Raw genomic sequence first — 21558 nt, forward strand, 5'->3', positions numbered from 1 at the left:
CTCCACGGCGTCGTCGTAAGCTGGCTACCACCACCCCGCCGTCAGACACTCCGGCATCCGTGCCCCTCCCTGCCTCTGAGGATTCCGAGCGGGACATGGAGGACCAAATATGAAACCTAAGACAGTCACGATGGCTCCACACCGTACGTCCCGTTCAAATATTACATCTAAATTTGAGATCCTACAGTGTAACCCTGGAGGCTTCGGGAAGAGGCGAAAGCGTTCACATCATTCCCTTTTCCTCAGCTCACTCGGCTCTCAGCCGGCCGTCTTGGCGCTCCAAGATTCTGGCCCTGCTCCATCCCTTTCTGGATACTGCTCCTATGTAGGCGGCCCCACCACATGCTTCCTCGTGCATAACGCTTAGACGGCGATACAGATGGAGCTCGATCTGGATCTTCCTTACGACTACTGCATGATATCAAAGCTGTCTCAGCGGAGGGGCCAACCACCAATACATATCTTAAACGTGTACTGTCCCCCTCGCCTTGCGAGGGCTTCGTTTGCGCATCCCTTCCATCACGCGCTGCATATAGCAGCCCGACACCCACTGGTGATTGTCGCGGACTTTAATGCCCCCACCCCTCGCTGGGGTTACCTGTACGAGAAGGCCCGGGGCAGAGAGCTCAAGGAGCTCATTTCCTCACTGAGCCTCACGTTTCTTACCGATCCAGCGCAACTCACACGTTCCAGCAACTCGGTCACGTGAGACACATGCCCCGACTTCTCCCTCACCCGTCACATTCGCGATGCTACATGAGAAAATTTAGGTGAAACCCTAAGCAACGATCACTTTTCACTCCGCATTTCGTTCACACCGCGGCGGAAAATGCGCCAACACTGTGGCCAAGCCCGTCTCACCGATTGGACTCAGTTCAGAATGCAACCATTCCCCGCCGTCCTCTCGTTGACCGAATATGCAGCGTGGGCATCATATGCCTTCCATATGAAACAAGCGAATACTCACATCCTTGCATCCTCTAATTTGACTCCTGCAATCGATCCACACCTCCTACAACTTTGGCACGCTCGGCGCGGGCTTGTAAGGTGCTGGAAACGCAACAAACTTAATCGAAAACTTCGCGCTCACATTGAGGCGCTCACTGCAGCGACGGCTGCATACTCTGCACATCTTTCCGATGCTCACTGGGCAGACAACTGTTCGAAGGCTGCAAAGCAGATGAGCTCTAAGGGCGCGTGGTGACTCTTTCGAAGCCTTCTCGATCCCTCCACCACCAAGGGACAAACGCAACGCCAGCTCTGCCATGCTCTGCATACCTTTCAGGTCACTACGGATCAACTCGCGCGAGAACTTTGTGACCGCTACATCTGCCGCACAATTGATCCCGCAGGCCCAGCATATACATATTCCGGCGCCCCTAACACCAACCTCGACGACCCATACACGCTTTCCGACTTACGATTTGCAGTCACGAAAATGCGACGGGGCACGGCCCCTGGACGCGACGGAATCACAGTATCGCTCCTGGCAAATCTTCCCAAACAAGCACACCTCTCGTTACACCACCTTATAAATTCAATATGGGACGGCTCTCCGCTTCCAACGGAATGGACCACATCGGTCGTGACATTCATACCCAAAACGACAAAATTCGTTAGTATCGTGGCCCTGAGACCCATCTCACTTACGTCTTGCACAGGAACTCATGAAAAGCATGGTTCGCGAACGCCTTTCCGCCTACTTGGAGGCGAGGAGGACCTTTGCTGACACGATGTTTGACTTTCACCCGCATCTGTCGGCGCAGGACGTCCTGCTCCAGCTTCAACACGATATCATAGAGCCGAATACTATGCGCCATAACGATAAAGCCGTGCTCACTCTCGCTCTCCGCGGGGCATTCGACAACGTCAAACACAGCACTATACTCACTAACCTGTCTACCACAAACTGCGGGCAGAAGACTTTCAACTACATTCGCACCTTTCTATCACATCACACCGTTTTCATTGGCCTCAATTCTACCGAACACGGCCCGTACTTATTAGGCACGCGGGGTACACCTCAAGTGGCAGTCCTGTCTTCTCTGCTGTTCAACCTGGCGATGATGAACCTCCCCTCTCTTTTAAGTGAGGTCGAGGCGATACAACGCGCACTATATGCAGACGATATCACAATCTAGACCAACACCGGCTCCTTAGCGCAAATCGGAGAATGCCTGCAAAAGGCTGCCCTTCTGGTGGACACCTACGCTGGCTCATGCGGTCTGCAGTGGTCTCCAGCTTAATCGGCTCTTCTTTCAGTCTCTCTGCTACCGCCGCCTCAAATTTTTCTTCCGTCCGGGCCCGTCCCATCAGTGCAAAATATTCGGATTCTTGGCCTTCACCTCACATCATCCTTGGATCCCAAGGGCACAATAGCAGGCCTCAGACGCACCAGCGAACAGGTAAGCCCCATGATACGGCGACTGTCTACCAAGCACGGCGGCCTCCGCGAGTCTCGGTCCCTCCGAATTGCCCACGTGTTTGTGACTAGTTGCGTCCTATACGCCTTGCCTTACCTTCGCCTGCATCGTCGACACGATCACCAGTTGGACGTCCTTCTTCGTTCAGTATACAAATGCGATCTGAACCTATCTATTGCAATTTCCAACAGCCGATTCGCGGCTCTGGTGGTACACAACACCTTTGCAGAGATGCACGAAGCTCATCGCGTTAACCAGCTCAATCGACTGTCGCAGACGCCTTCAGGGCGCCGTCTACTACACAGACTTGGCCTTAACCCGATATCTGACCAAGACCCTCTGCAGCCGGTACCAGAGCTCTGGCGTGAAAAGCTATGGGTGGAATTTCTACCATATAATATGAAGCCCGACCTGTATCCTGGCCGTAGACTAGCACGCGCCGCGGTTCTTCATACGCGACACTCCGATCGTCCTGGTGTTTTCTAAGTGAACGTCTCGGGTCCCTCCTTCTCGGGTCACTTCACGGCGACCGTGATTACAAAGAGCAAACATGTCAATGGCCTCTCCTTTCGAGCAGACACATTAACGCACGCTGAAGAGGTTGCCATAGCTTTGGCCGCCTCTCATCCTGCCTCACGCACCATCCTGACGGACTCGCGCTCGGCCTGTTCTCAGTACCTTTAGGGTTCCATTGCCCCGCTAGCGGCTAGCCGACTACAGGCAGCCTCTTGGTGCTTTAAACCTCATCCCATTCGTATAGTCTGGACACCAGGCCACTCGGGCCTGCCCGGCAACGAGGCGGCAAAAGCCGCTGCCCGCGCTTCTCCTGTCCGGGCCGTCGCCCCTCCATGTCCCAAGACGGAATGTGGCAACACCTACCTGACGCGTTTTCGCAAAATTTAGGCTCATTACCGGGCTTCGCGCCATTTCTAGCCGGACCCCGCACGCGGTTTGGAGAAAGCGGACAAACGACTGCTACGCCGCCTGCAGACGAACACCTTTATCAGTCCGGCGGTCGCCAGGCACTTTTTGCCGGAAATCAATGGCACCTGCTTGGCCTGGCATGTCCTCGCCGACACGTAGCACGTCGTAGCATCGTGCCCAGTTAATCCCGTCCCTTTTTCATCCCCTTTTCCTATCCCAACTAGAGAGGCTTGGGAGGAGCATCTGCTCGGCTGCTCAACCTTGGCGGCGAAACGCTCCTTGGTGGAGCGTGCACGGGCAGCTTCCAGCTCCAATGGCGTCCCGGAATAGGATCTGGCCACTCTAGCACGCCGATGGGCCACGTCGGCACTCTCAAGTAGAATTTTTCTGAAATAAATGTTTGTTACCACTACCATGTACAAGTTGTTGCATATGGAATATTTTTCTGTAGCTTTTGCACGAATTCATTCCTCTATAGATTTGGCCGTGTTTATTAGTACTCGCCGTACTTAGTGGCCATGCTCTCATATGTAGAGATCGGTATCATTGGTATCGTGGTGCAGTAACGCAAAGGTTGCTGGGCTTATGTGGCTGAGCTTACGATGACAAAAGATCAATTGTTTTTGCTGTGAAGAAGAAAACGCATCGTTGGCAAGCAACATCGCCTCCGCTTGGGTACTGGGTCCTGGGCTTCACTCGCTCGGCTCGTGCTAATCATCGCCAGCATCTGCTTGACAGTTGCTCTTTCCCGATCGTGTTTCATCGTAGGACCACCATCGCAACAGTCGCCAATAAACCCGTTTTCACTTGGTGGAGGGTGCTGACATTCCCGTCGCCTGAACCTGGGTGCTGTCATTTGCCGTCACTTAAACCTGGAGCTGCGCAACCGAACGCTACCTCCCATCATGGCTACCAACAACGCGAAACCAGGCTCTTCCACTCCATCCCCCAGTAACCCCGGCGTTCTTCGTTTGCGAGAGCCCAAGGTCTTTAGCGGAGCTGATGAGACCGACATGGAAGACTGGTTCGCTAACTACGAACTGGTGAGCGCAAACAACAAGTGGGATGACGCGGACAAATTGACTAACGTCATCTTTTACCTCACTGACATGACCGAAATGTGGTATAACAACCACAAAAACGACATTACGACGTGGTCCATCTATAAAACGTTGTTTGCTGACGTTTTTGACCGACCCGCTGTGCGCAAGTCCAGAGCCGAACAACGCTTGCGGACTCGCGCACAAAAGCCAACGGAATCTTTCACCAGCTACATCTAAGACATTATTCGTCTTTGCAACCGTGTGAACACCACCATGCCCGAGTCGGAGAAGATTCAACACATCCTCAAAGGGATAAATGACGGTGCATATCGTCTGCTCCTGGCCCGTAATCCTGCCACCGTTGCGGAACTTGTCACTCCGTGTCAAAGTTTCGACGAGTTGAGCAAGCAGCGGGCCCTGACTCAGCCATTTTCCTCACACGCCGACTCGCTCTCCAATCTCACTTCCGTTCCCGTCCACTCACCAACCCTGCAAGAATTTAAAGACTTCATGCGTGAAGAAGCAGCTCGGCAACTGTCGTTGATTCCCTTCACGCAGCAGCGGCTGTCCTCTCGTCTGCACTCACCACTCCGCGACGTTATTGCCGAAGAGGTAGCTGAGGCTGTTCCCGTCACTGCCCACCAGCAGCCTGTGGCCCTGCCTGTTGCCCATGCGCTGGGTATGCAGCCCGTGGCCGCGCCTCTTACGTATGCCCAGGTGGTACGCAGCAGACCCCACCAGCAGCATTTGCCACCCATGTCTTCAGTTGCTCCCCACTCCGCCCCTTTTCGACACCTTGGGCCGACAACGAGTAAGCAATTTCAGGCGCACTCCTGACAATCGACCGATCTGCTACGCCTGCGGTACTCCAGGACACGTGGCACAATATTGTCGCCGTCGCTTCCAACCACTCCACGACGCTATTCGGCCGTTACCGTATGACCCACAGCCCATGCACATACCTGCTCCCTATCCCTCACTGCAGTATGGATACACTAACCTTCCTGAGTCTCGGTCACCCAAGCCCTCACCTCAGACTCACTCTCCCCGCTCCCCATGTCCTCCAGGCGATCACTGTCCCCAATGCGTCCTAGACCCGCTTCCTCCAACCGGGAAAACTGAACGCCGCAGTTCCAGAGGCAAAAACTGCGCCATTGTCGAAATGCTCAAGTCCTTGCACTTCACCAGCTAACCCCGTCGCCATATTTGTCGATGGTGTTTCTACCTTTGCCCTCGTCGACACAGGTGCTGCCGTTTCTGGTATAGCCGCCCAGCTCTGCCGCTCCCTACGCAAAGTGACCACGCCGCTCTCCGGACTATCGCTTCGTACAGCTAGCGCACGACCAGTTCGACCTCTCGGCACCTGTAAGGCCCAAATATTCATCCAAGGCTCTATGTACGTTGTTGAGTTCATCGTCCTCTCGGCATGCTCGCATGACGTTATCCTCGGGTGGGACTTTCTGTCAAATCATCATGCCATCATCGACTGCGCACGCGCTGAAGTTCAATTTTCGCCCCAGTGTGACGAACCTTTGCACGAAACCCTTGAGCGGTCGCCAAAACTTGTCGTGCATGAGGACACCAAAATTCCGCCAGCCTCTCTTGCCGTTGTCCCGGTTTGCTGCGATGACTTTAACGAATATACGGTAATGTTTACACCTTCCGACATTTTCATGAGCCGCAGAGCCGTTTCTTTGCCTTTCGCTACACTTGACGTCACTGCTGGCCGAAGCAATATTTTCGTCCACAACCCCCTTTCTGCACCGCTTACGCTACTTACCGGCGAATGTCTCGGTCGAGTGGATTACCTTCTTTTTTCTTTATTCCTTAACATGCCAGACAAATCGTGCAGTAGCGCCTCTACCGAACTTCATGCCCTTTCCCCTCTAGAATGCTCGTCGAGTGGCACCTTCCCGCAGCGTGTTTCTGCTGCGGAACGTCATGTCATCAACGACCAGGTCGAAGAGATGCTACGTCGTCGCGTTATTCAACCATCGCACAGTCCTTGGGCATCTCCTGTCGTACTAGTTCGAAAGAAAGATCGATCAATTCGATTTTGCGTCGACTACCGGCGATTAAACAAGGTAACGCGGAAAGACGTCTATCCATTACCGCCCATTGACGACGCCCTTGACAGCTTCCCAGGAGCCGAATCCTTCTCTTCCTTAGACTTACCATCTGGATACTGGCAGGTCCTTATGGCAGAAGCTGATCGCCAGAAAACTGCGTTCATAACACCAGATGGCCTGTATGAATTTAATGTAATGCCATTTGGGCTTTGTAATGCCCCTGCCACGTTTGAACGACTCATGGACAACACAGTGCGTGGACTGAGGTGGTCTGTGTGTCTATGCTACCTCGACGACATTGTCGTTTTCTCTCCCAATTTTCCTACACATCTGCTTCGGCTCCAACTGGTTCTGACGTGTTTATCCAACGCTGGGCTCCAAATGAACCTCAAAAAGTGGTGCTTCGCTGCGCTAGAGCTGTCCATCTTAGGGCACATCGTGTCCAAGCATGGTGTTCTACTCGACCCTGCAAAACTGCGAGCAGTCGCCGAGTTTCCGAAACCTACTACACTGAAAAAATTACGCAGTTTCATTGGACTATGCTCGTACTTCCGGCGCTTCGTTCGAAATTTTGCGTCGATCATGTCACCACTGACCAACCTTCTACGCGGTGACGCAGACCTTTCATCCTGGTCTCCTGACTGCGACGTCGCGTTCGCCACGCTCCGTAGTCTGCTAACATCTCCTCCCATTCTACAGCATTTCGACCCAACAGCTGCAACGGAAGTTTACACAGATGGTAGCGGGGTTAGTCTTGGCGCTGTCCTCGCCCAGCGCAAGCCGGGCTAATCCGAATACGTTGATGCTTATGCAAGTCGCACGCTCACTAAAGCTGAGGCCAATTACAGCGTCACTGAAAAAGAGTGCTTAGCGCTAGTGTGGGTGCTTCGCAAGTTTCGCCCTTATTTGTACGGTCGCCCATTCGACCTGGTAACGGACCACCATGCACTTTATTGGCTTGCCACATTGAAAGCTCCTTCTGGCCGCCTAGCTCGGTGGGCACTGCAAATCCAGGAGTATGACATTCGCGTGATCTATCGCTGCGGACGCAAGCATTCTGACGCCGGCGCCCTGTCCCGTTCGCCTTTACCTCTCGACTCGGCCTGCGGAACCACTGGTACCAACTCCGTCGCATCTCTCGACCTCGACTCGTTTGCCAGTGAACAACACAAGGACCCATGGATCGCTTCCCTTTTGGCTGTCTCTCTGGATCGTCAACCACTGCGCTATCACGATCTCTCCGACGTCAAGCTGCTCATTTCGCCATTCGTGATCGGCTGATACACCGACGCAACTACGCCCCTGAAGGTCGTAAGTGGCTCTTGGTTGTCCCCCGCAGCTTGCGATCACAAATATGCACCTTCTTTCACGACGATCCCCAATGTGGCCATGCTGGAGTTTTCAAAACTTACGAACGCATTCACCGTCGCTTCTACTGGCGCGGAATGTATAATTTTGTTCGAAAAATTGTTATGGGCTGCCCTGACTGTCAACGCCGCAAATCACCGCCTTTTCACTCGTCCGGTGCACTTCAACCGCTTCCGTGCCCTGCCAAGCATTTCCATCTAATCAGAATTGATCTCTATGGCCCTCTACCGACAACATCAGATGAAAATCGATGGATCATAGTCGCTGTGGATTATTTAACACGCTACGCTCAGACCGCCGCCCTTCCAAGTGCCCCTGCGCGGGACGTAGCGTCCTTCGTCCTCCATCGATTCATACTACGTCATGGTGATCCTCGAGAACTACTAAGTGACCGAGGACGAGCCTTCCTATCAGAAGCCGTCACGGCTCTGCTTTCTGAATGCCATGTTGTTCATCGCAAGACCACGGCATACCATCCGCAGACTAACGGGCTCACGGAGAGATTTAACTGCACACTCGGCGATATGCTCGCGATGTATGTGACATCTGATCATACTGACTGGGATCGCATTCTTCCATTCATCACGTTCGCATACAACACCGCGGCACAGTCCATCACTGGGTTTTCAACTTTCTTTCTCCTTTATGGACGCGTACCATCCCACACCATCGACACTCTCCTTCCATGTTGTCCTGACGCATCCGAATGCCCATCTGTGTCCGGAGCTGCCCGAAAAGCGGAAGAGTGCCTTGAACTCGCACGCACCTTTGCGTCACAAGAACAGCAGCGCCAGAAAGAAAACAACGCTGGCTCTTCACGAAGCCACAGCTATTCCCCGGGATCATTTGTATGGCTGGCTGTTCTTTACCAAACCCCCGGCCTTTCTTCAAAACTAGTCCCGAAGTACGAGGGTCCTTTCCGCGTTTTGGAGCAAACCTCACCGGTGAGTTTTCTTATTGAGCCACTTTTCCCATCTGACGACATACGCCGGCGTGGACATGACATCGTCCACGTCACCCGCCTTAAGACATATTATAGCCCTCTCTCTCCAGACTCTTAAGTCGCCAGGATGGCTCTTTTTTGGCGGGGGAAAATTGTGAAGAAGAAAACGCATCGTTGGCAAGCAACATCGCCTCCGCTTGGGTACTGGGTCCTGGGCTTCGCTCGCTCGGCTCGTGCTTGACCACTGCTCTTTCCCGACCGTGTTTCATCGTAGGACCACCGTCGCAAAAGTCGCCAATAAACCCTTTTTCATTGCCACCAAGTAGATGAATCAGCGTAATGATACTTGAGGAACTTACACGGCGACTTACCCACGAGCACAAATATAACAGACACAGTAAGCAATGGCCATAACAGCAGTAATAGTACACACAACATGCAACGTAACACACATGATGGAAGTACTATAACAGGCCTTAGCAAGCCTAGCAGAGAACCCACTTTTTGGCGCGTGAGAGTTTCATATGACAGTAACAGATGGGATACTAGATAGTTTGCGCGCATCAGAAACAGGAGCGCGTAGTAATCGTAAGGCGTGGAAGCAAGGATTGCAACAATACAGGCAACAGGAAGTGCAAAGGATGGATGTGAGCAGCACAAATTAAAAAAAAGCATTCAGTCCTCACCGACAACAGGTTATCATTGTCGGTTTGGCGAGTTCCCTCGGGCTTGCTGAACGTACCGCAGGTGGTGACGTTACTTCCCCTGCTTTAGCTACCAGGCTTGGAGCGACACTGCGAGTTTGTAGTTCATGACAACTTCTCGGCTAAACTCACTTTTTCAGGAGACAGAGATGTCGATCGTGCGGCTTGGGAAAAGGTATCGCTCTCTCATTTTGTGATAGTTGCCGGCTCCTACAATCATGAGATGCGTGTCATGTAGGAACATGACTACGTGCCACAGTCAAGGTGCCAATAAATTTCGACCTGACGCAGTGCTAGTGCTCACCAGCGTTCATTTCGTCGAGTCACGCTGGCATTACCACACCAGACACCGGTCCTGCCATGTACTCGCAGGTGCGTGCCGGGCTGCGTTGCATTGACGCATGCGCGTTTCAGCGCGTCCAGCGTCCCCTCGTAATGAAAAAAGGGACGCAGTGTTGTTTGGGTAACGCATCGGTGCTACCCAGACAACACGCTACCCAGACAACACGCTGCTGCTACGAATCCAATCAGGGTTCTGTTTGGAATGATGTCCCTAATTTTGTTAATTTTTTTAAATGCGAAACATTTCTTAGCGAACTTCGGCAACTTCGAGCGTATCTATCTATCTATCTATCTATCTATCTATCTATCTATCTATCTATCTATCTATCTATCTATCTATCTATCTATCTAGCCTCCTACGACTTCTAGATCTCCTGGCCATTTCCACAATGGTATCGATACCAAACATGGTATGACATAACATGACTGTATGATGAACATATTTCACTAGTCATAACATGAACATTGTGATATGTATGTCATGAACGTCATGATTTACGTTTCATGGTCCTGAAGCTCTTGCGGTGGTTTCATTCACTTGGCATGTTGCAAAACTGGTATGGCATGACATGATTGCGTGGCGAACACAAGCGACAGACACTAACATAAAAATAATGACATGCGTGTCATATAGAAACATGACTAAACGCCACGCTTATGAAACTCTCGCGGCCGTTTCGCTGGCGTCACATATACCAAATTCGGCATTGCAGTACGCGAATAGATGACGAAGGTATGTGCCTGCTGCAAAGATGATAATCATAAGATGCGTGTCATATAACAACATGACTACATGTCATGCTCATAATGCGCTGGCGGCCGTTTCTCTAGCTTCACTGATATACCAAATTTGATATTACTGGATGTGAATGGATGACAAAGGTATGGTACTGATGCACACATGATAAACAGGAGACGTGTGTGATGTAGCAACATGACTACATGCTACGCTCATGAAGCGCTCGCGGCCATTTTGCTAGCTTCACATGTTCCAAACTCGCTATTACGCAACGCGAACGGACGACAGGTAAATGACACATCGCAACTTGATAATCATGACATGCGTGTTCGGTAACAACATGACTACATGCGAATTGATGATGCGCTCGCGGCCATCTCGCTAGCTTCACATTTGCCAAATTTGGTATTACGTGACGCCAACGCATGACGAATGTATATGACTGGTGCAAAAATTATAGTCATGAGATGCGTGTCATGTGAGAACATGACTACATGCCACAGTTCGACATGCAGCTGTGCACGTGCTCGCTGGCGTTGCTTTTGTCGCGTCACGCCGGCTTTGCGACACCAGGCGCCGGACTTGCCATTTACTTGCATGCGCGCGCCGCGCTGCCTTGCCTTGACGCATGCGCGTTTCATGGCGTCAGGCGCCACTCCGTCACGAAGAGAGGGAGACGCAGTGTTGTCTGGGTAACGCATCGGCGCGAAATGCAGCGCTGGTTGCCGTCGGGCCGCGCCGAAGGACGCTGGTCGCGCCTGGCGTCAAATATAGAGTGCTCGCGTCTTGCAGCCGTAGCGTCGCTGGGCCCAGCGTGAGCGGGCGTCAACGCTACACTGGAGTATATTGGGCTCTTCATAATGTGCTCGCGGCCGTTTTGCTAGCTCCACATATAGCAAATTTGAGATTACGTGACGTCAATGGATGACGAAATATATTACTGGTACAAACATGATAAGTCTGACATGCGTGTCATGTAAGAACATGACAACATACCACGCTCATAGTGTGCTCGTGCTCTTTTCACTAGCCCCACATTTACTAAATTTGATATCAAGTGACGTGAATTGATGACGAAGGTAAACGACACATCCAAATATGATAATAATGACACGGAAGTCATGTACGATATCATTTACCACCACCTCTTAACGTAGTGCATACTTTTAGGTGACATATCAACATTTCTCATTCCTGCTTTTATTTATCATTTTTTTCCCCATCGTAAGGTTGTGCTGAGTTTGAAGTGACATATCAACAGTTGTCATTCGTACTTCTAACATAACTGATTTCCTCTGTACGTGGGTTCTGCCATATTTTTTTTTGTATCTGACACCGGAGCGTTTCTCTGTCAGAGAAATAAAAGTGCCGTCACAGCGTTTCAATGTTCAGGGCACTAGTTATCAATTATGTTTATTTACAATACCAGCTAGCAGCTGTATTATAGAAGCGGAAGTAAATATACTAGAATGACAAATAACGGGAGCAGTGACCAACGTTTGTAAAGTTATCTTCCACTTCTGTAATAACGAACAGGAAAAGTATATGCGGCTGAAAGCGCGCTAGGCAAGCTTTTTCACGATAAGGACACTGAGATACACGTGGTTCACTGTACTTAGTCTAACAATTGGGCACCAGAGAAGTAATCCGCTGAGAGGCTGTTCTGGATAATACCTGATGGCGGTTTGATTTGATGAGGCACCTTACCAGACTCTCCACTGTGAAAGCGTTTAAAACGCTGAATAAGCATAGCCAGCCGCAATGGAATCATATTCACCAGAAACTGACTAATGAGGAGCTCCTAGCTGTACACCAGTCGCGAACAAGCACAGCCAGTTACCGCCGCTATGTATGTATACAGAAGTTGAGAAGATTGCTTTCTGGAACAAAGGCTTGCTGTTATTTCGGCAACAACGCATGGTGTTTTTCGCGTTTGTTCAAAGTACCTCCATAATACGTGCTCATACTTACTATTCGCAGGAGGGCCGTTTTTTATTTGCATTTAGGAGAATATCGGAGAAGTTCTTAGGAACCCAAATATTTCTTGTAAATGTGAAGGCATCAAGGCGAAATGATCTGTTTACGTTATCCCACATGAAAAAAATCAGGAATACGTCGATGAGGCGGCCCGTTTTTCGCAACGACGAGGACGTTCATGCATGCAAGTCATCTTGTTTAAGACATGTGTTTTTCAACACCAACAGATGAGCAGATATTGTGTGGGTACTCTTGCCTTAAGCATTTTTATGAAGGGAGGGTTCGAAAATTTATCTATTGGCGAAGAACAAAGAAAGAGAGGCACTCAATGAGAAACATTCCTCCTTGTTTTGTCTTCGAATATCACTATATTTACTAAAGGAAGTAACGCATTCTCATAATTCAAGCGTCAACTTTATTAAAAAAGCTGCCTTGGCTAAGTGCGTTTTGCCACTAGCCAGCCGGCTTCGAAAAGTTACACGATTGGAAGTGTTATTTGTGAAAATGTTCGCTGGAGGACATTGTGAGTGTGATACGTTTTGGTAAACAATAGCAAGCTGCTGTCAGCCCAAGAAAAGCACAACCTTGAATATTGTTTTGGATTCAAAGTTGCTAAGCTCAGATAAAATGTAATCATTTTAGACAAGGTGAACATAGCTTTATTGATGGTCCTAATTGGTGTCTGTAGTGGGCAAGGTTGCGACTTCCTTGTCTCTCCTCTCATACATTATGAGGTGGCCCATTTTCACAATGAGGAACTAGTTAAAAGTTAAGCTCATATAAACGTTAATCATTTTAGACAAGCGAATATAACTTTATTGATGGTCCTACTTGGTGTCTATAGTGGGCGCAAGGTTGCGACTTCCTTGCCTCTCCTCTGATACATCACCCGGTGGCCCATCTTCACAGTGAGGAACTAGGAAAAGTTGTTTGAAATTTTATTTCACTAAATCTTGTTTCTGGCAGATACGTTTCTCGGGCTTGAGTGGACCATTGTGGCTGGATGCATCGGGCCAACGGAGAAACGTGTCCCTGTACGTGGCAAAACTCAAGCGTATGGGACTGACTTCGGTAAGTGATGTCGAATTCCGATAGCAGACTCGGGTGCTGTCCCAGACAGCATATAGGGCGCGCAGATCCAAATCGGGTATCGCAAAAATCTGCGATTAGAACGTACGCATCTCGACTGAAGCAGTTTGTGAGCGGAAATCAAGCAAACGAGTATGTAAGGGCGTGAGGGAGCGCGAAGCGTTTTACGGACATTCATTGTTGATTGGATGAAAGGTGGGCACACAGAATACGTCACGTGAATTTCCGGCCGAATCCACCAGTTTTGGCGGAGCAAGAGTTCTTGCTCTAAAGAGCAATCCCTGATCTACGGTCACTCTCAATCTGTCATTTGAACACACAACGCACGCTCCCGATCCGCCATTGGAATGTGATTGCTCCGCTTAGAGCAGAAAACCTCCATCTAGCTCAGCCATTAGAATTCAACATTGAATACTTGGTTTTTATCATTGACGTGGTTTACAAGCGACATTTAGTTCACATGTTCACATACAATATTACCTTGAAAATATGTTTTTTACCATGGTGTTGAACAACACGTGCGCTTAACTTCCTCTAGGGAGGGACGTCACGGATAGTAAAAAGTTACGTGCGGTCGTGCTTCCTTTTAGATGGGTGCACTTATGTTTTGTAGAGTAACAATTTTATACGCATCTCTCGAGGACTTAAATTGTAAGGTATTGAACAGGTTCAACGCGAGCTTACATCAGTCAACACATGTTCACTTGTCCCCTACCAGGGATAGTCACGTTAGTCAGGCGGTATTGTGGTGAATCGTAGGACAGGGTGTGAGATACATGTAACATGTGACAACAAAGACTGCACAACCTACGTCACAACCCTTATTAGTATTCAGGAGAGCACTTTATTTAGTCGTTATCAGCAGATTTTCCTACCGCCTTGGTTAGATTTATGCCACTTGTTTACCATTTCACATTATGAACTTTGTTAAGTATAACTTCAGCATGAATGGTGAATGAACGAATAATGCGTTGCCTATAAGTAAGTATGACATTGCGTTGTCATGCAGTACATTGAAGACTGTAATTTTAACGTGGTGGTTGAATTTCGTAGATAACGAATGTTGTTTTCTCAGTTAAGTAATATATATATATTTGCTGTGCAACTGTAGCACAGCGCACTTGTGTGCCTTCGTTAACACCTGATGATTTTATAGCTCGATTTTATAGCACAGTAAAATAATGTAACGTGATAGGAATAAACGATTGGTTTAGCTAAAATTTTAGCATCGTTGTTCGCAGTGGCATCCTTGGTAGACAGTGGTCTAGAGATGAAATTCGACATACATGAGAATGAAAGTATTTAAAAAATTTCGGTCTAAGTGAGAGTCGAACGTGTACCTCTTGTGGCTAGTCGGTGTTCCACCAGAGAGCCACTGCCGCCCTTCAGGCGGCTTAAGAAAAACGATGTAATATCATCATCTACCTAGGAGCCATCTAGACGGAAGAAGTATTACGTTGCACAATATTACCATTGCACCAGACGTCAAAACATGCGAATTGCGCAGAGTCAGCTGCCGGCTCATTACAAAGTGGGTTGCTTCGCAGATGCACGTGACACCTTGTGGGCGGGTACTTCACCAATTTTCGAATCGAATATGTATGGCGTAGTGGGCATTTCACAACTGCTCTTGCAGTAGGCATGCTATAGTAGTTATAACGCATGCTATAATAGCTCTAATGGCTGATGCCACGTGCATAAACACTCCTTGCCAATAGCATGCCTGATCATGACGAACTGAAGGACACAATGCGCCATCCCGTCCTACTTCAGAAGGTGAAAGTTAAGCATGCTCAAAGTATCTTCTTTTACGTTTTTGTATCGTGGGAACAAACTTACTTTAAAATAAAGTGCCACGCTAAGAAGACTGCAAAAAATTGTATTTTTGCAATGGCTTTTTTTTGCCTAATCTTCGTACTTTCCATGTTTGAATATTTATTTTCAGGTTGGAACATGGAGTACGTCATCGGGGCTAAACATTACTCAAGCAGAAAAGTTATTTGAAGACGAAATACTCAGCGTATTAAAGAACAAGACTTTGAGGATAACGACGATATTGGTGAGACCATTGTTCACTCTTATAACATGGGGGAAGTTGCGGCGCCCGACAAAGTTTTGTGTTTAGTAGGTGGTCGGACTGGTAAAGCAGGAATTCATGGGATCTCAGTTATATACATATACTTTTGTCTAGTTGGATGTGAAAGGTTAAATTAGCTGAAAGATGGAAGTGTGAAAATCTGTGGAAATAATATCGCCATATCAAGAGTAGAAAATGAGAGATTTCAGCCGATTGGACAAAATGTGTATCTGGATGCATGTTAGATACTGTCAAAAGCCAGCAAAATGTATTACATAAAAAGCGTTATTAGGCTGCTAGAGAGAGAAATAGATTCATAAGGGGAAAGATGGTAAGATCATTGTACATCAAACATCTGGTTTGCTGCCCTTTAGATTTTGCTCTGCATGATCATTAATGGTCACATGCTACATTATTTGAAGACGAAATTATGTAGTATGCTAAACAGTCATGGGGGCTCTTAGCGTATACGTATATTTTTTTACGTTAACGTGTTACTGGATACCGCATTGAATTAGCGCTTGCGCATGCGTTTATGAAACTTATACCTGCTCTCAAGGAACACAAACTACTCGCCAGGTATGTTTCACGTCCACTATATACATAAATCCCGAATTCACCTTCGTTCACGGCTACTTCCTTCATTCACTATTCGCCTACTCAAGCCACCGAATCAATCGAAGCCGATGTCCGAGTGCCACTTACGAACACGCTGTTTGATCTAAATTAGCGCATGTGAGTGACCTATTTACCTGGATGATTCAATGGCTAAGGCACTCAGCTGCTGACCCGTAGGCCGCAATATCAAATCCCGGCAGCGGTGGTCTCATTTTCGATGAAGGTGAAAATGTTTGAGATGGGTGTGCTTAGATTTACGTGCACGTTAAGAAAACCCATGAGGTCGAAGTTACCGCATACCTCCACTACGGCGTTAATTATAATGAACAACGTTAAACTGCATTATTAAACTTACTTTGAGTGATCTACAAACTCGAAGCCCTAAACGTGAGTGACATAAAGCCCCTTAAAGAGCGGATAGGTTGTGCCACCTATAGCGGGGAAGAGAAGAACCAGGCAAGCACCAAACTATTCTTGTAGAAACGTGTTGCATCAGCGTAGTTATGAATGAGTGTCCTTGGCATTCAAGGGGAAAAAACGTGTCCATGACTATGGTTTCACAGGTGTCGCAAGATTTCGGCACCACCGGTCGGTAACACGATATTCCAATGCACCTATGAGTAGCCTCGGACACAGTACACGCTAAAAAACCTCTAATGCTATATCAACGCCTCCTCTTGAAAGATGCCTGAGGAATGGCTCGCGCTCCCAGCGGAGTTGGCCTGCCTTCAGTTTTAAACAAGCTCCGCGCTGTGGCGCTCGCGACCGACACTATCATCACGGCGGCGGCCGGTACCAGCTAAGCGTTTTTCATCTGCGGCCCACAGGGGCGCGTCAGTCGAGAGTTGTTCGAGACGTGAGACTGAGCACCACTGTTTCGGAGGCTATGCAAAGTGTTGCGTTGTTGCACCGTCCGCCACAGGTGACGCTAGTGACCGAGAACATTTTCAAAATGAAAGAAGGAAAGGGTATGACAGCTGTCTTCTTTCTCATGCGGCAGGCATCTTTCTAGAGGAGGCGTTGGTTATGATTACGCAATGGTGACGGCGTGTTATCAAAGGAAACATAGTTTGAATGCAGTTATGAAGGGCTTTTAGCTTCTACGCATATTTCATCAATTTACCGCGTTATCGGACACCCAAATCAATATACGCATGCACGAGCCTCTACGAAACGTGGAGCTTTTGCGGACTATGTAGTACTCTCCCGAAAGGTTTTACGTTTCCGACCCTATCTCACAAATTCACCTTTGTTCATGACTAAGTGATTCTTAAAAGAGAGAAAAGAAGATGAAAGTAATATCCATCCATAACTGTCTGCAGCATAGTGCGACACCTCTACAGTGACTCACCAGGGATGGGGGTAAGGAGGCAATAAAAGGGATAGGGATAGAGATAAAGCAGGGACATAGAGACCCACATACCACTTTTTGATGAAGGTGAACATGCTTGAGATGGGTGTGCTCAAATTTACGTGCACGTTAAAAAAACCCATGAGGTCGGAGTTACCGCATCCCTCCACTACGGCGTTAATTATAATTAATAACGTTAAACCGCATTATTATTGTTACCTTGAGCGATATTCAAAATGGAAGCCCTAAACGTGAGGGACATAAAGCCCCTTAAAGAGCGGATAGGTTGTGCCACCTATAGCGGGGAAGAGAAGAACCAGGCAAGCACCAAATTATTCTTGTAGAAACGTGTTGCAGCAGCGCAGTTAAGAATGAGTGTCCTTCGCAATCAAGAGGAAAAAACGTGTCCATGACTATGGTTCCACAAGTGTCGCAAGAAGATAGGAAAGATCGACATGGTCGCAAGAGTCCGAGGACAGGGCACCACTCAGCGAGAGCTTCACGGCGTCAGTAGTTGGCGTTGGACAGGCTGGTCGGCCATAGCTGCGCTGTCGTCGGAGATTGCGGGGGCACAACTGGTTTCCACGGAATCTAACGAGCGAGTTCAAGCACGGTTTTGGCCTTGTGGAGACTCAAGCCGCAAGTTTGAGTGCGAAGTGTTATCTGCTTGTTGCACCCGCCTTACTGAATCTGGAGGACCTGGAATGCCGCGAACGTAAACGTAAGAGACCTAATGCCCCCGAATATGCTGGATAGGTGGCGCTGTCTAAGGCGGTCAAGCAAAACCAGGAGAGCACAGAATTGTTCTTGCAGAAATCTCATGCAATCCACTTCTTGATTGAATGCTTTGCCACCTGAAACTGATGACTAAGTTCCTTTTTTACTATTATTTCTTTCATAACATTTTGGACAACAATGTATTTCACCACGCTTTGTGAATGTGTTTAGTTTGTATTTTTTGGATGTAACCACCTGCTTTAATGCCCAATGAGGCAATGCAGGTATACAAAGAATAAATAAATAACTAAATAAATAAATAAATAAGTAAATGTTCACTAGGCACTAACAAACGTACCATGTCATCACGAGGGGTCAACACTATCGTCCGGTAATCCAGTGATCATTTTATCATATACAACAGTATATGAAAAAAGCATAAAATCATCTACTACTATTTTGCCTCAGTTACGATTCAAATATCGTTTCAAAGCAATCTTTATCACTATTTAGTGGTTTTCACATATGTGAAGGTATACGTTTGCGTACGTACACAAAACTTTACGCATGGGTAGCTAAAACGTTGCAAAACATGCATTCTTGTCTGCCGATAGAACGGTTACGTAAAAATGCATAGATACATGCTAAAACCTCTTGAAGCCGAAAACATGCAGGTGATATCGTCTGCTTTTTAGAGTGAATATCTCGCGTATGCCTGACACGATGCTTACTGCAGAACGCACCGTATGTCATGCTCAAGAAATCCGCGCACAAGCTCGAGGGAAACGACCGCTTCGAGGGTTACTGCGTGGATTTGCTCCATGAAATATCTGCAACGCTGGGCTTCCGCTACCGGCTGAAGCTCGTCAGGGATGGCGCCTACGGGACCCGTGACTCACAGGGCAGGTGGAATGGCATAATGCGCGAACTTGTGGACATGGTAAGCTTTGATTGAGAAAATTCTCTGCGTACTCCAACAAGTCAATGTAACGGTAGCCAGCTTTCAGGACAACTGTCGTATTTGCTTGGGCAGATTGGGATTATAACACTCCGCTTGCTCCATAAGCAGTCCATAGAGTAGTTCAAAAAGTTTGGTTGCGCTCCGGTCCATGATATACAACTGTTATGAACTATCTTGTGCTTTAAAAGCTTTATTGTGTCCAGATTAAATTGTACTTTAAACATTAAATTTCGCCTAGCTTCTGCCACTCGTAATACAAACAATCATTCATAACAGAATTGCAACCAGCTTAGGGTATCGCTATTCTATGTAAAAAAAACATCACCATACCGTAGATTTGGTTCGCATACATAGACAGCTTTCACCCGCTTCAGTCATAGGCGTAAAAACTGAGTATGTCTAATGTGGCATGCACCATGCGTGTTCACCCTCGCTCTTTGTTGACCGCATTTACACGCCAGCAAAATGAAAAAGACCATAGCTAGTTGTCTTACTCTGGCTAAGGGTCAAGCAGCCGCAGTGCTTAATAGTTGATATTATTATTACGAGTCAAGTTATCGGTTTTGAACTATAGACACTGAAGTCCCAATTACTTTCATTTCGTAGGAATAAATATTAACGCGTGCGGTCATGTTCTCTTAACTGTGAAGAGAACGCCGTGCTTTAAAGCTTTGTTCTATTTGACCCTATGATTAGGGATGACGTTACCGAGGACAGGTGGGTAATAAATAAAATGATATCATCTCGTAGAATGAAAGTGAGGCTTGTAAGCCTCAGGTGGCTTGATTTAAACTGTTTAGCTGAGCTTAGTGAAGTTATTGATACATTACAACCATAAATATTTCAGGGCAAATACTGGCTACTCTTCATGTGCAAATACTCCGCACCATTCGCTTTACAGCTTTTATTTAAATATGCCAACCACCAAGATTATCTGAAAATTTTTTTGAAGTCAAAGGTAGTGTCATACGTTTTCAGTATACAAGCGTACTTATAGCCCCCCTCATCTCTAGCAAATGCTCTTTATTTCAATCGGCTCAATTGTTCGACAATTCCCACGTCTTCGCTGCAGGAGGCAGACCTGGCCATTGGTGACCTGACCATCACCTCAGAGCGCGAGCAGTCTGTCGACTTCACTATGCCTTTCATGACGTTGGGAGTCAGCATACTCTACAAGAAGACCGACCAGAAGCGTTCCCTGCTATTCTTCCTGTCTCCGTTTTCGGGGGATGTGTGGCTTTGTGTCGCCGGGGCGTGCGTCGCAGTGAGTGTAATTCTGTGCTGCGTCGTTCGTGCTCAGAGTGCAGTGTGCCGCAGAAGTAGTGCCGTATCGCGACGTTATGGATGCTGCTGCTGCGGAAACAGTTTATCGCGCAGTGATGTAGATTGGTACACTGAAACTAACAATGGCCGTGCCAGACTCGACATCATCAAGGGTCAGGAAGCAGTCGGTTCTTCCGACCTACAACGAGAGATGTTATATTCTGACAGCCGGAGAAATAGTACTCTGGCAACGGTGCAAAGTGACCTCACTCTCCCTAACAGTTGTTGGTTCATAGTTAGCGCCGTCATGAGGCAGGAATGTGGTATATTTCCTAGGTAAGTTGAAAATTCTTCCTGTCTCTACCTTTTATGTTTTGCACATTAAAGAGAAAACTTCAAGTAAGCAAATGTCACGTTTTGGACATTATGCTGATAAAATAGATTGTTCAAAAGGCCAGAGTTAGCGCTTAAGAGACTGCTTCATTCTGTTGTGTGAGATTTGACAACGCTGAATAACTAAAATAACACCAATTTTTTTAAAGTGCGTATAGCTTTCCAGAATGATTAATAACGAAGTTGTATGTTACACCTTAAGCCTAAAAAAGTAACGTTACGTTTTGCAGATATTGAAACTCGGCTGACAGATTGAGGAGATATGTGGCTAATAGCCTTAGTGAATTGTTCTCGCTCGGAAAGACGTTCTCCAGTCTCACTTGTAAGAACAGGTAATTCTTGTGACACACCTTAGACTTTGGCAATCTGTGTTGAAATAATTCATGTCACGTGTTCGAAGTACTATCGACGAGATGACGCGGCCCCATGATAGACAGCAAGAAAGTATTTGAAGGTAACGTGAATCAAACATAAATATTCAAGAGAAAACAGGGAGAACATACTTTTCAATTATGATGTTTCGCAGTAGTTTGTTGTGGCCTGGTGAATTTTTTATA

The 21558-nt window shown here is 47.8% G+C and overlaps 1 protein-coding gene across 1 annotated transcript in view; it reads left to right on the top strand.

The window, feature by feature from the left end:
- Positions 1-21558, top strand: part of LOC119173758 (glutamate receptor ionotropic, kainate 2) — an 87847-nt gene that overhangs the window by 60405 nt on the left and 5884 nt on the right. The window contains exons 8-10 of the mRNA XM_075894239.1: positions 13499-13603; positions 19121-19324; positions 20418-20944. Of these exons, the coding sequence (XP_075750354.1) occupies positions 13499-13603; positions 19121-19324; positions 20418-20944 (836 nt within the window). The remainder of the gene's footprint in view (positions 1-13498; positions 13604-19120; positions 19325-20417; positions 20945-21558) is intronic.

This window comes from Rhipicephalus microplus, chromosome 5 (genome assembly GCF_043290135.1).
Source record: "Rhipicephalus microplus isolate Deutch F79 chromosome 5, USDA_Rmic, whole genome shotgun sequence".
NCBI lineage: Eukaryota > Metazoa > Arthropoda > Arachnida > Ixodida > Ixodidae > Rhipicephalus > Rhipicephalus microplus.